A 13945-nucleotide genomic window follows, 5' to 3' on the forward strand; every position below is an offset into this window, starting at 1 on the left:
GTACATACACAGTAACAATGTCCAAGTTGAACTGTACTGTTAGCTAGATAACTACGACTGACTATACGTAAAACTGGCGAGCGGCAGAAGGGGCGCTGTGTTCCCTCCAGGGAAAAAAAAAGGTGTTGACTTACCTAATCACAGAAAACTTCCCAGAAACATAAATTACTATATGTATATAAAATATAGTATGTATGTCTGTATGTTTTTATACACATACACATATTTACTGTAAATACCATGTATAGTACTGTACAGTATATATGTGTGTATACACACACATACAAGTTCCAATTGTTGTTCTTGCAGCTATGACCAAAAAAGCTGCTCTATCACTGCTAAATCACACCGCGTAGAGTACTATGTACACAGAATTTATGAAGAATTCTATACATCTTTAAAGAAAGCTCATCATTTACATCTATCCAAAAGTAGCTACAGTACTGTAAAGATTTTTAATAAAAAAAATGTTTTCACCTGAAGAGAACATAGCATCATTACATAAAAACCAGCAACCTGCCCCTTTGGAGATGCATCCCAAACATTTTCAACGAATGTTTTATATAGCATTTCCAAGTGAATTTGGATGATTCTAATATATGAGTAACACCTAATATCAAAAAGTAAAACTGACTGTACTTAGGAAAGTATTGTGCAAGCATGATGTATTTGAAAGAAAAGAAGCATGGGTCACGCTAATTCACTGGGTTTACTAAACTCATGCCTATACAATCTTAAATTCTATTATGTGATCTAAAAAATGTGATGCTGTCAAAAATGTCACACTTAATATTTTACCTTTGAGCACCATTCTATGAAAGTCACAATAGCAGAGCTAATTACATTATCCTGTATTCCCCCACAGATCTCTTGCGTTACCTCACGAGGTAAATTATACCCGCTGGATAATCATCTCATCGACGTATATGTAAATTTTACGAAAAGTTGAATTGTGCTACTCATGTGTGAAAGCCTGTTGAATTAAGAAATGCTTGATACTAGGTATACTGTCATAATTAAGAAATGGTAAATTGTGAAATATCTAAAGAATGCCAGCCAAGCAACAATAAATTATATTACCAATCTAAAAGTATGAGAGAAGTTGCAGGAGGTTGAGGCTATTAGCTTCTGTCTCTTTCCTTTGGCTTTTTTTTATTGAGTTGGCTCAATATTCAGGTACAGCTGAACTGTAGCAACAGTTTACGTTTGGGTTTGTAACAAACTTAATGCAAATTACTTTTTTTTTATCACTAAACGATTGTCCAATCCACTTGTTACTAGACTAGTAAACATCCGATTTGATCAGAAGTTTATGATGAAATGTGGTTGGTTCACCAGGAAAAAAAAAAAACAACTTAAAACTAAATATATATGGCAGTGACAATGACTAAAAGATGGGTAAAGTGAACACTAAGTAGCATCAGACAAGACAACCTAAACCAGGAAAATTAATTCCAGTCCCGATCATTATATTTGCACCTGGAAGTTTAGCAAAAGATTTTTTTTTAAAAAATTATCCACATGATAATGGAAAATACAAGGTGCAGATGCTGATACAGTAAAGTAGAAACCAATATCAGACTTATTTCTCTATTAAGGTCACAAAAAATTATACAAATATCAAATGTGGACAGAATTATCTGCACCTTACTGAAAACATACTCTCATGTAAAACTAAAAATAAAAGTACTTATGTATGTTATTCTGGTTTTTATGAAGAATATGCGCAACTGCATTGTTGTTACTTAAACCTTGAGAGAAAGTAAAGCTATAGAAGATTTCATTTTCATTGATAATTCACAATATTACAAACAAGTTTACTTATGAACTTTGCATTAGGTAATCATTGTCATTGATAAACTTTTTATTCCCTAACCTGAAACTGAAAACGTATAAAAGAATAGAATCGTAAAAAAAAAAAAAATATTAATGATGGCCATTGCTTAAAAAATAAAAGCCTCGCGCATACAAATCCGTAGACTATCGCTCTGAATAAAAACAGGAAAATGTCAAAACAAACAACATATGGTTAACAAAGTATGGAATGTTAAAGGCATCAATATTCTCTCTAGGGCAGGTGACGTCCTCCTTGTTTCATGACTGAGCTAACACTGCTCTCAACTTCACGCTAAGGAACAAACACTGACCGGTGTCAAAGAAAGATAGCAGCTTCTGAGGAAAAATAATTTACCTTTCTACATTTTTACATAGATATCGAAGCTTCTTCCCGTATCTTCTCACAAATAAAAATTAAATAATACTTTACCTTTAAACACTTATATTCTATTTACAGATTATTTGCCAACAGTTAAACTTTTATGCCTTTACAAAACAACATTCTTAAATATTGCAGACTTAAATGCTTTTCATATAATCAAAGGAGGACTGTAATTGTAATAACCAAATGTGTTTGAGAGAAATGTTGAAATTTGAAAACCAAAAATACAATAACATCTTGTATTTATAAAGGAATAATTTTAATAAATTTTCCACTCTGGTAATATACTGTACATTATATCAAAACAATGTTAGTATTTGTCTTTTGAAATATTCCTTACTTAAATTATAGTCTTCTTACTGAAATTATTTGGAAGTATTATGAAAATTGAGGAGAATAGCTAATATGAAAAGAGATACGATTACAGTTAAGTGATAATATCATAACACATAGAAATGAACTGCCGTAATGTGATAACTGTATGTTTTAAATATACCTACATTATAATAATAATTTGGTGCTACTATAGCATGATTCCTACCCTCATTTTCTGTTCCTACCTCAATATGGGGATTCAGATCTACTATAGGGTGATTCCTACCCTCATTTTCTGTTCCTACCTCAATATGGGGATTCAGATCTACTATAGGGTGATTCCTACCCTCATTTTCTGTTCCTACCTCAATATGGGGATTCAGATCTACTATAGGGTGATTCCTACCCTCATTTTCTGTCCCTACCTCAATATGGGGATTCAGATCTACTATAGGGTGATTCCTACCCTCATTTTCTGTTCCTACCTCAATTTGGGGATTCAGATCTACTATAGGGTGATTCCTACCCTCATTTTCTGTTCCTACCTCAATTTGGGGATTCAGATCTACTATAGGGTGATTCCTACCCTCATTTTCTGTTCCTACCTCAATATGGGGATTCAGATCTACTATAGGGTGATTCCTACCCTCATTTTCTGTTCCTACCTCAATATGGGGATTCAGATCTACTATAGGGTGATTCCTACCCTCATTTTCTGTTCCTACCTCAATATGGGGATTCAAATCTACTAGAGGGTGATTCCTACCAAACCACCTAAACAAACAAACAACCAAATGATGTAATATTTCCCTTCCAAGGTGTTATTACAAGAGTAACGCCTCAATTAAGCGTTACCAAACAAACTAAACAAGCAAACAGTGTAAACAAAACGACCATTTTCACTTAAAGGGAATAAAATATTATCCTTTAAAACGTGGAGTAATATAACTAAACATGCATACCCTCCCAAGATGTTCTTACGAGAGTTTTATACTGGAGTGGAGTAGGTTAGGTTCGGTTAGGTTAGGAATCACACTATAGTAGAATCTTGATGGTAGGAATCACACTTTAGTAGCACCAATAATTCAGTATTGCAAGTTAGGGGAGTAAGTGCAGTCCATTGTAACAAGAAATCATATTCAGAACTCCCACAAAATTAGCAATTTGCCATTTTTTCGTGATCAAAACCTTTTGCAATGTCTATAGTGATCTTAGGTCACATCAAAGACTAATATTATTATGTGAAAAACATCTATGCTGCAAAAAATAATGGTTTTTGGTATCCCTGAATTTTATGAAGTACAGTACTCTTAAACAAGCTTTTAATAACATTAAAATATTTTGTTTTAAATACAGTATACACAATAAGAGTATTTTGTATATATATATATATTTTTTTTCCTTCCAAACTCAAAAAAATAAAGTTTCATACTTGAGACAAACATGTTAGACCAAAATATTCCATACATCTGAACAAACCTGTGCTAGATTAAAAATGAAATGACATTAGTCTAACCATTGAAAAGAAAATTTAATATGCACAGGAACTTGAAAAACAGTTTGCATTGAGTAGTAGTTAGCGTAGCCTATGTGAGTAGTTCCAGAGAGTGAAGATGATGCAGTGAAGACAGGGAAATTGTGCTTCTTACTTGCTTGAACGTGTCATGTGGGTATTGTAGTTATCACAAGAAAGGAGCATCTCTAACTACAATACAAAGTTGAGATAATTTTTGAAACAGAGATCCAATAGGAATATATAAAATTCAACAATTTGCACAGTTCTCGAGACACAGCAACGGCAGCGTCACTATAGTGAGTATTATTGGTTACAACGGCGGCACCTATTGAGCACTGCCCATCCCCTACAATTTGAAAGACACATCACTGAATATAACATTAGTACTAATGATTCTCAATTATTGGACTGAGATGCAAGAAATGTCTGCAATTTAAACTGCCTGCATTTTCATCAGTTCCATTTAACACACACTTTCTAACTCTCGACTGTGCCTCCGACGTGCTTGTCTTCTTCTGTATTCATTAAATTCTTGTTTCATTGCAGCAACCCGTGCCTCCATTGACTCATGGCGCCGCCGCCCACCTGACCCGTAGATCTCAGAGTCGCTGAGGCCACGCTCGCCTGATGGAACACGGGTTCTTGACCACTCAACAGCTACATCCTCTCCAGGAGTGGGACTCAGCACTGTATCAAACTCATAATGGTCGTCCACACTAATGTCCAATGGCTGTTGTGGAGACACAGGAATGGTAATAGGTGGTGGTCTCGGGGACACTTTTACTGAGCTTCCAGAGTCTAAACTAGCATCTAGCCCCGATGATCCAGGCCGCTGCCTTCGCCCCACCATACTTGCCTTAACATTTGAGTGACGGGAACCTATCACAACTGGCATACGAAACTGGGGTAAGACTTGTCTTGCTGCCCATTCCTCATATCGAGGAGGATTTCTAGGACGTACCCAAGGTGTTGGACGCCCAGGAGGAGCTGCCAGAAGCCAAGCAGGTGGAGCATGTAATGTTACATCTTGAGCATCTGACATTTCCATCACTTCTGAAGCTTCTAAACGAGATGAATCCAGTCCTAATGCTAGCAATGATTGCCCAGATTGTGATGAACTTTGCTGCTGGGATGTGTTTTTACTGCCAAACCCACTTGATGAATCTGGTGACTGCTCCTGAGATTGTTCATGCGATTGTTCATGGCTTACTGGAGCACTACCCCCTGTACTATGTTTACTGGAGCGACGACCTGATATATGTCTAACTTCAGACCGTCCTGCGGAGCGTAATTCCGGGGCACTGTTGGTGCGTGGTGTTGCTCCAAAAAGGCCACTACGTACCCGCCCAATGGCCTCTTGTAAACGTTCACGAGTATAAGTCACAGGCTGATCACTACTTGAGTCACTATCTCGTGTCCTGCCCAATGCTCTGGGCAAGGGGTCAGGTACTATTGTTTTTGTACTGGTAAGAGGTGGAGGAGGCAGTGGCCGAGGCCTGGGCAGTGCATGGGCCCGTTGCCTTCCCTGAAGAGCACGGGGGCGTGGCGGCGAGCTTGTGGCCAGCGGCTTTTGATTCTCCGAGGTGGAAGGTTTGAGCAAATAGGGGGGGTCCCGCCCCGGTATTCGTTGATAAGCGTCTCGTCTCGGAGGAAGATTAACATAATGGCGTGGGATGTCTGGTATGCGAGGAGGCTGGATGTGCCCTAGAGCCTCTCGTACCACTTGTCCAGCACGTACCATAGGTGGCGAATGTACGTGCTGTCCAGACTCCAATACTATCAGCTCTGGTCGTCCTGTTGAATGCGTTGGATGGCCCATTGGGCGGGTTGTTGACCACACATGTGATCGAAGAGGAGTGGTCCAAGAGGAACCCAGTGATGGATGTGAAGGTGATGCCCATGCTTGCATTTGTTGGTGAATTTGTGATGGAGGAGAATGCACTTGTGCTCCCACAAGAATACGCCTTGGGTGTACTTGAGAGGTTGACAGTGATGGCAACTGATGAGAATATTTTTGGTGAAGCACTCTTGGAAACTCTTCAGATGGAGGAGAAAGGGCACACGAAGCACCGGGTGCCAAGGGTGTACCTTGAGCTGAATTTGGGAAAGAAGACAAAACAGTGGAGGGGAAAGAGCGCTCTACACTGGACGGTTGCTGAACACTGCTGACCTCACTAAATGATGCTAACTGGGCTAACTGATTCCACTCAGAGCTTAAAGGTCCTGGGGATGATGTTCTAAAACGTCTAGAACGTGTAGACCACACCGTTTCACCATGAGTTTCAGGTATGACATGCCTACCAAACTCTGGTGACATAGGTGACAGCTGTGCAGTCACACCATCCCATCGACCAGTTGGTGGGTAAGCTCGAGCACTTGGACGTAGTTCCTCATGTGTGCTGGCACCAGAGCCATCCGAACGAAGACTGAACCTGGGAGGAAGAGGCTGACGGTGGTGGAGGCGACTTGCTGTTCCATCACGTACATGATAAACACCACTTTCAACACCACCTTCTTCTGTTCCTCTAGTTGGAGAATGGTCCTGACTTTGACCACCTAAATTTATGACCCCCCTCGCAGGTCTTCTTGGGGAATTAAAGCCACCATCTTCACTGTCTTGATCAAGAACAAAACGACCGTCTGTTGTACGAGATATCCATGCTAGAGGCTGTGAATATTCAAGCTCAACATTGTAACGGACATCTCTAGGAAACCTCCTGCCTCTCTGCACCCCATATTCCCGATAATCTTCACTTGATGTGCCTTCTGTTGCTTCTTGTCCACCACTGCTGATATCTTGTGGAGCTGCACTGGTGTCTAATGGCCTGCTATCAGTGGAGTCAAGAAGCCTGCCCCCTAGTAGCACACCTGCTACCCAAGCCCACTCCCACCTTAAACCTGGTATTCCGCACCGCAGTAACCTGTGAAGTACAGAGTAAAATAAATCTCAAAAATTGTACTCATGAGTAAATTATGAAATAGATATCAATGGTAAAACTTTACCATTAATCAACCTAACAACAGCAAGAGTGTTAGATATAATTTTCATGCCATTAAACATACAGATAAAAGGCATTACCTTACTGTATTTAAAAAAAAAAATATATATATGCAAAATCCACCTATAATAGACCTTTAAATAACTTTCTAGATGTGCCGTGTATGTGTTAACTATCCTTCAATATAAATAAACACATGTGCAGTGTAAATATGAAGTACATGTTCTAAGAATTAATACAGGTATACTGTACACTATGTAAATCAGATATTTGCCACTAAAACATCATATTCTCTACTTTTTTCAAGTACCTATAATAGGCTGTAAAGATGTTACAGGAAGATCCTTCAATCCTTCAATTTTACTGATAAACATTAAGATATTTAAAAGTATGATTTCTGACAAGATTAATTTTTGTACATGCTTATTTTTGTTTTAATTAAAGAAAGTGCACTCAGTATTGTATACTGTATACTCAATTTTTTACATTTTTAAAATCTTAAAAAACACTGGAATTTATCATTGTTAGGTATGAATAGTGTTTTATAAAAATAATTAGGAAATACTCCTCTTTATGCATGTCTTGAAAACGTGCAAATATAAGATTTAACTTTTATTTTACCAAAAGAAAAATATTGCCTACATAGCCTTCTGCTTTGCTTCAGAATGTACTTTATTATTAAAGGGATTGAGATTTAACAGCCCACCGAGTGAAACCTGACTCCTACTGAGCTGATAGTATACTACATACATTGAAGGAAGATGATCATGATCTAGATGGCAGCAGGTACTACTTCAGCGAGGGAAATGAACCACTTGCCTACTGCCGTCAGTTGGAGGTTTTGCACCGAAAGGAAGGAGGTTTAAACACTTTTTATGGGGTGAAGGGGTAGGCAATGGTTTGTAAGAAATGTTGAATTTGTTTACACAGAATTTCATGTTTGGTCAAGTGATCCATTACCTTCGGTAGAGAAATACTGTACTCGAGTAAAAAGGAATGTGAAGAGAGAGGTTAGTGGGGTGAAAAGAGTAATGCTGACCACTAACTTGAGGATGCATGGTTCGAGTAAAATGCTGATACTGTATTATCTAATATCTCAGTTTGGAAGGAACAAGGAATACGAAATTAGCGCTCTGGCAAGGGGGGTAAGAAAAAGTGGATGCCCTGAGGTGATGAGATTTATTGTGTAAGGTTTCTGACTAATCTGTTAACAGGTGCCCCCTAGAATGTAATTTTAATGATAAAATTTATTATTTCAATACAGTACTCACCTGATGTTCATATTGCTTCTCTCTTGAAGCCGTATAAATTTTAATGTCTACCCTACAATAAAAATTTTGTTTTCTTACTATCTAGGCAGGGGTGTATTGTTATTCTTTTGTCTTTCAGTTTTTTCATCCCAATCACTAGTGTAAGACACTTTTATTCATCTTTTCTACCCACAATCCCGATTGGGTTTATCTTTGTAATGTTAGGCTATTTAATATTTTAATAGGGGATATGACAGTGAGCGTTGTTCAAGTGACTTTGAAAATGTGAAAACTACAGGATTATGTTTTCTATTGCGGTTTGCTAAAAGTTCCTCTTTGAGGGTTATGTTTAGATGATAGCTAATCGCTTTATTAATTTTTCAAAATGTAAAATTAAATTAACAATTAGTTCAAGGGATTATGCAGATAAGACCAAGCTCGTTTATTACCTTAGATTATGTTGAGTTTTGTTTTCTTGGCTTTTTGGGGTTAATGTTAGCGAGCTTCATATGCTTGTACTATTTTTGATCTGTTCATGTGTCATAGACGGCCAATGAATCTTTAGTGAAGGCAGTTCTAGCCTAACCTGCTCTGTTTTAAACCCTACACTAAATCCTCAAGTTTTGCCTAGCAATTCTAGTGTGCTAGTGTCAGTAGTGTTCTGATGGTTTACAGTTCTGATAAGTCGATCACTTCTACACAAGCTCCGCAATCTAAAGATATTCAGGTCCTTTTACAGCGCGTGGAAGGACGTGTCTGAGGCCTTTGTCCTGTAGTGGACTAGCAATGGCTTATGATGATGATGATGATAACAGACTTCATATCGAGAGATGAAGAACATAGAACTACATTTGACTGTATCTCTTGCCATTGCTGATAGTCAATCATAAATACTTATATACATTAAAAGACCACTGATTCTGTGGTTCACCACCACAACAAAAAATACCCAAATACCCCTTCATTGAGCTATTTGTGACATTGTCTTCATCATTGTTTCATATATAAGCCAAGTACTTTATCTAAGAGTATAGTTCACCGCACAAGCATAGGAAGTATCATTATTTGGTAGTATTTTAATTTTCCTTGATTAATATTAGTTTCCCTTCTTTGTGCACTGAAAGAGAGAGACATGGCCAGTCGCTAATCTAGAGGTGATTGTTCAACCCCATGGTGTATCTGGGACAAAACTCTACAGTTGCAATAAGAGCTGTTGTTAGGAGAGATTTGACAGCAAGATGGAAGAAAGGAAGTGGGTTCAGGGGTAAAAGTCCAAGGGTAAAAAATGGGTGCAGCAAGGGGATGAAACGGAAATTGCTAAGACCATTTAGCAATGCCTACGGTACAGCATGTAAGACACACTGATAGCAAGACCACCTGCAAGGCTATGCTGGTGTTGGGAGGAAGGGTGGGTCTCTTCTCGTGTAAATTATGGCTTTATTTGTTGTATGCACACAGCAACTTGGCTTGATTTACAAAGGATGTTTATTTGTTGTATACCCTGTATTGGTATTCCTATTCTTACATATAACTATGAATAATTTACTACACAGTAACTATTACATACTAACTAAACTTGAAGACTGTTTAAAGAGGAAAACTATAGTCAATTTTCTTTTAATGAGATGCATTTGCACCGACTAGCAGGGGTGCCCTTTTAGCTTGGAAAAAGTGTCCTACTAGCTGATTGGTTGGAATTATTTTGTCCAACCAATCAGTGATTAGGAGACTTTTCTGAGCTAAAAGGACACCCCATGTGAGTCCGTGCAAATGCGCCTCATTTAAAAAAAATTGTCTATAGTATTTAACCATGTAGAGGAAGATTTTTCTGTAAACATCAAAAAAAATTTGTAGAGTGGCTTCAAAATGAATCAAAATCAAGAGTACTGTATAATGTATAGAAAATTGCTTTTTGTCATTACTTTTAACTTCAAACTCTTGGTTTAATCAGATACTGTATACTGTAACAATTTTTTTACAATTCTTTTTTATAATTAGTTTTCTACTGAATGAAATGGTGAAAAATTACAAAAGCTATGCAATAATTTGAAGTTAAATGAAGAAAAAGTAAATTTTCTAGAATGGGGGATTTAAAGCATATGTAAAGGCCGATATTCATTTGATTACCGTATGTATACTGAATACAGTTACGTAAGATTTATTTTGCTGAAATAATTTATTTGTGTTTTTGAATAACTATAAAGCCTCATTAGAAAACTTAGTTATCTATTTAATGGCATATTTGTATCTGAGGTCCACATAGTGAGGTGTAATATACTTCCCTAAAAAGTACATTATTTGACAAGATAAGTAGCCTCTTATATTTTATTACAAAATCATCATTGACATCCTTTTCTAAATGCTAGAACTATGAGTATATCTTAAAAAAATCACTCACAAGATACTGGATATAACAAGAGGATTAATTTTTAGATAATAAAACACTAGAATAACCAGTGAGAATTTTTGCATATATATGACAATAATGTTCCTTGCCATTACTTTACTACAAGGAGACTCCAATTAAAAGCAAGTGTGGAAAACAACCTTTAACTACTAATACAAAAAAAAATACAACATGGCAAAATCCCATACAGTAGAAATTTTTTTTATAATCACTGAAACAAGATTCCTCTTATGAATAATTAATTTATAATCTTGTTTTTAAATGCAGTTATCTTCACAAAGATAGGACTACAGTATAACAAATATTCATAGGAAAGAGCAAGTGCTACATGGCAGAAAAAGAAATTATCACCAAAGCAAGGAAAAATGAAAACAGAGAGGGAATGAAATATTTTAATAGAAAGAATAAAAATATATGAACAATACTGTAGTCTACTTCAAACATAAACAAACATGCAAAAATAACATTCTTTACAGAATATGTAATGTGTCTACTGGAAGAGACTATACTTCATGCATAAGTTTAAAAAAGTAAATTACAAAAGGTAATAAAAGAACTTACCAAACAATGCGTATTTCAAATATGTGCCTAAAAAAACTGCTCCCATAACATACAATTTAGAAGACAGTCTAATTTCAAGTTGAAAAATTAGAGCATTCAATACCGCTTTTTCAAGTCTTTCATTAAGCACAAGCAAAACACTAAGCAACTTGATAAAGGACTCTTCAAATAATTAATATTAAATTACCATAGGTATGATGTCATAAAAAAAATATGCATGCTACATCTTAAGAGAGACATTTACTCTCAAAATATCCACTAGCCATTCTCTTGAACCTGTTGCTTCAGTATTTTCTTCCTTCAGTAGCATCAAATACACTTAATTTGGCCTATAGTCAGAGCTATATAGATCACTTTTCTGGGTTAACAGTTATGATATACTATTTAGTTTTGTTCATGTTCTTATCATCTGGATAAGAATCAAATAATGAAATACACTAGATATGGGCAGTGTAAGTTCTCCTACTTCAAAACAACGACAATGTGAATACCTGTACTCATATTGTTTTATAGACCTCCCCTGATGTTCATAATGCTTCTCTTGAAGCCTGGTTTTATATTGATGTATGCCCTAAAAGTAAAAAAAAATTAATTTTCCTCTTTCAATAGGCTTAGGCCTCTAGTACAGTATTGAGATAATCTGGAAGCCCCTTTCGTTTTCAGTCTTCTCATTACTATGTAATTCATGTGAGAGCTGTTAAAATTATTACTGGGCAATCATGATCCTGCCTCATGATGAAATATTGTGATTTAGATAATTGTTGAGAAAAATGTGATGGCTTACTGTTCCTCTTAGCATGAGGTATGTTCAGATGGTAGCTGACCATTTTAAAGTTTTGAACGTAAAAGGAAATTAATATTTAATTACAGGGAAAATCCAGAGAGAACTAAGCTAATTGATTATGGTCAGATGGATGGTGATAAGGCCTCCAGCTATTAACGAGTTTTCAGGGCTTGATAGTACAGTAATAAGATTCAGAAGATTTTTATATCTTTAGCTTCATTAGTTGAATCTAAGAAGACCAGTGAGTCTTCAGGCTAAAGCAGTGATTCTAACCTAACCTGCCCTGTTTCAAACCCAAGGCTAAATCCTCATGTTTTGCCAAGTGTTTCTAGTCCACCCTTCAATATGGGTTCTGATGGTGCACAGCACTGATGAGGTCAATTGCCTCTACACGAGCCTCGCACCCTCGAGATACTTCAGGTCCTTTTGTTGCAAAACCCTCATACCATATAACTGTAATCTGGTCTGTTCTTTATGACTACCACATTCCGAGATAAAAGACTGACCTGGTATATTGGATCCTAATATTCCTCCACTTACTGAAGTAGGTGCTCATGATCAACCATTTTACAGTATACAGTACTGTATATTAATAAAATGAAATATAATATGGAAAGATCATATAGTATGAATACATCATATTTACATAAATCTTTTAAAGCTTCAGAGGTAGCTGAACCTTTTTCCATGATGATAGCTCCCAACTATTAAATGGATGAGATTAGTAGGTATAAGGGTTCTTTTGTATCTGGATTTGGGTTCAGCAAGTGTGGCTACCCAGGTTGCTGGATAGGTTAAGAGTTTGGTTAAGTTTGGAGTAAGCTCTTGTAATTCTAACTCGGAAAATTCTATATTTGGAAATGATAAAAAACAATTCCTTTCCAAATTTTCCCATCAGAAAAGAGGAGGATTTTTTCTTTTGGAGGATCACGTCACTGTCAGATCAGATGTGGATATGACTGTTAAGGACTGACTTACTTACTTTACTTTGATGGCTGCTTTTAAATTGTCACTGTCAAAAGACTCATGAAATAAGAAAGTCTTCAGTTTCCTCTTGAAAGCCTTAATGTCTTCAATCATTCGAATTTTTCGTGGGAGCTTATTATATAGTCTCGGGGCTGCATATTTAAAGGCTCTAGAGCCTAAAGTAGACATATATCTAGGTTCCAACAGTTTGAAGCCATCTGTAACTATTTTCGTGTCGATACGATTTGTTGGCTGCGCAATATGTAGCAATTCTCTTGAGTATTTTGAATGCCCGGTTCTGATAACTTGGTGGGTTATTGTACATATTTTAAATTCGATCCTTGCTTTAATCGGCAGCCAGTGTAAATCAATTAGTATAGGGGTGATCCTTTCTCTAGGTGGGACGCCTTTTATCCGTCTTGCTCCTCTGTTTATTATGTTTTGTAATTTCTTAAGTTGCACTTTTGGTAAGTTGTAATAGATAGAGTTGCAATAGTCAATCCTGGTAATAAAACAGTTTATCAAAAGTTTCTTTACAGAATTTTCGTCTAGGTACTTTTATATAAACGCAATATTTCTTAGATGATAACCAGCTGTTTTTATTACATTATTTATCTGGGCATTTAGAGATAGGTTGCAGTAAAGAAATACACCTAGATCTCGAACTTTACTAGATAACGGCACCAAGTCATTATCTATTTTCATTTGAATATCACTTAAGTTTCTCACGCTGTTTCTCTTGCCCACCACCATGAATTCAGTTTTGTTCTCATTTAATTTTAGTTGTTTAAATGTCATCCATTCTCTAACACTATCAAGGATTCGGTTTAGAGTTTCAGTAGTGTCATCGATATCATTTATGGAGTAGTAAAATTGTGTGTCATCTGCAAATAGTTTAAACTTCATGCCATGCCTTTGTAGTATTTTCG

General features: G+C 36.5%; 1 protein-coding gene across 12 annotated transcripts in view; it reads right to left on the reverse strand.

Annotated features, from left to right (window-relative positions):
• Positions 1-1100: 1100 nt before the first annotated feature.
• The window catches only part of LOC137621611 (protein turtle-like), a 187441-nt gene continuing 174596 nt past the window's right edge, over positions 1101-13945 (reverse strand). For all 12 annotated transcript variants that reach the window (XM_068352046.1, XM_068352043.1, XM_068352040.1 and 9 more), the window contains one exon: positions 1101-6970. In XM_068352046.1, the coding sequence (XP_068208147.1) occupies positions 4513-6970 (2458 nt within the window). In that variant the 3' untranslated portion in view covers positions 1101-4512. The remainder of the gene's footprint in view (positions 6971-13945) is intronic.

This window comes from Palaemon carinicauda, chromosome 28 (genome assembly GCF_036898095.1).
Source record: "Palaemon carinicauda isolate YSFRI2023 chromosome 28, ASM3689809v2, whole genome shotgun sequence".
NCBI classification, from domain to species: domain Eukaryota; kingdom Metazoa; phylum Arthropoda; class Malacostraca; order Decapoda; family Palaemonidae; genus Palaemon; species Palaemon carinicauda.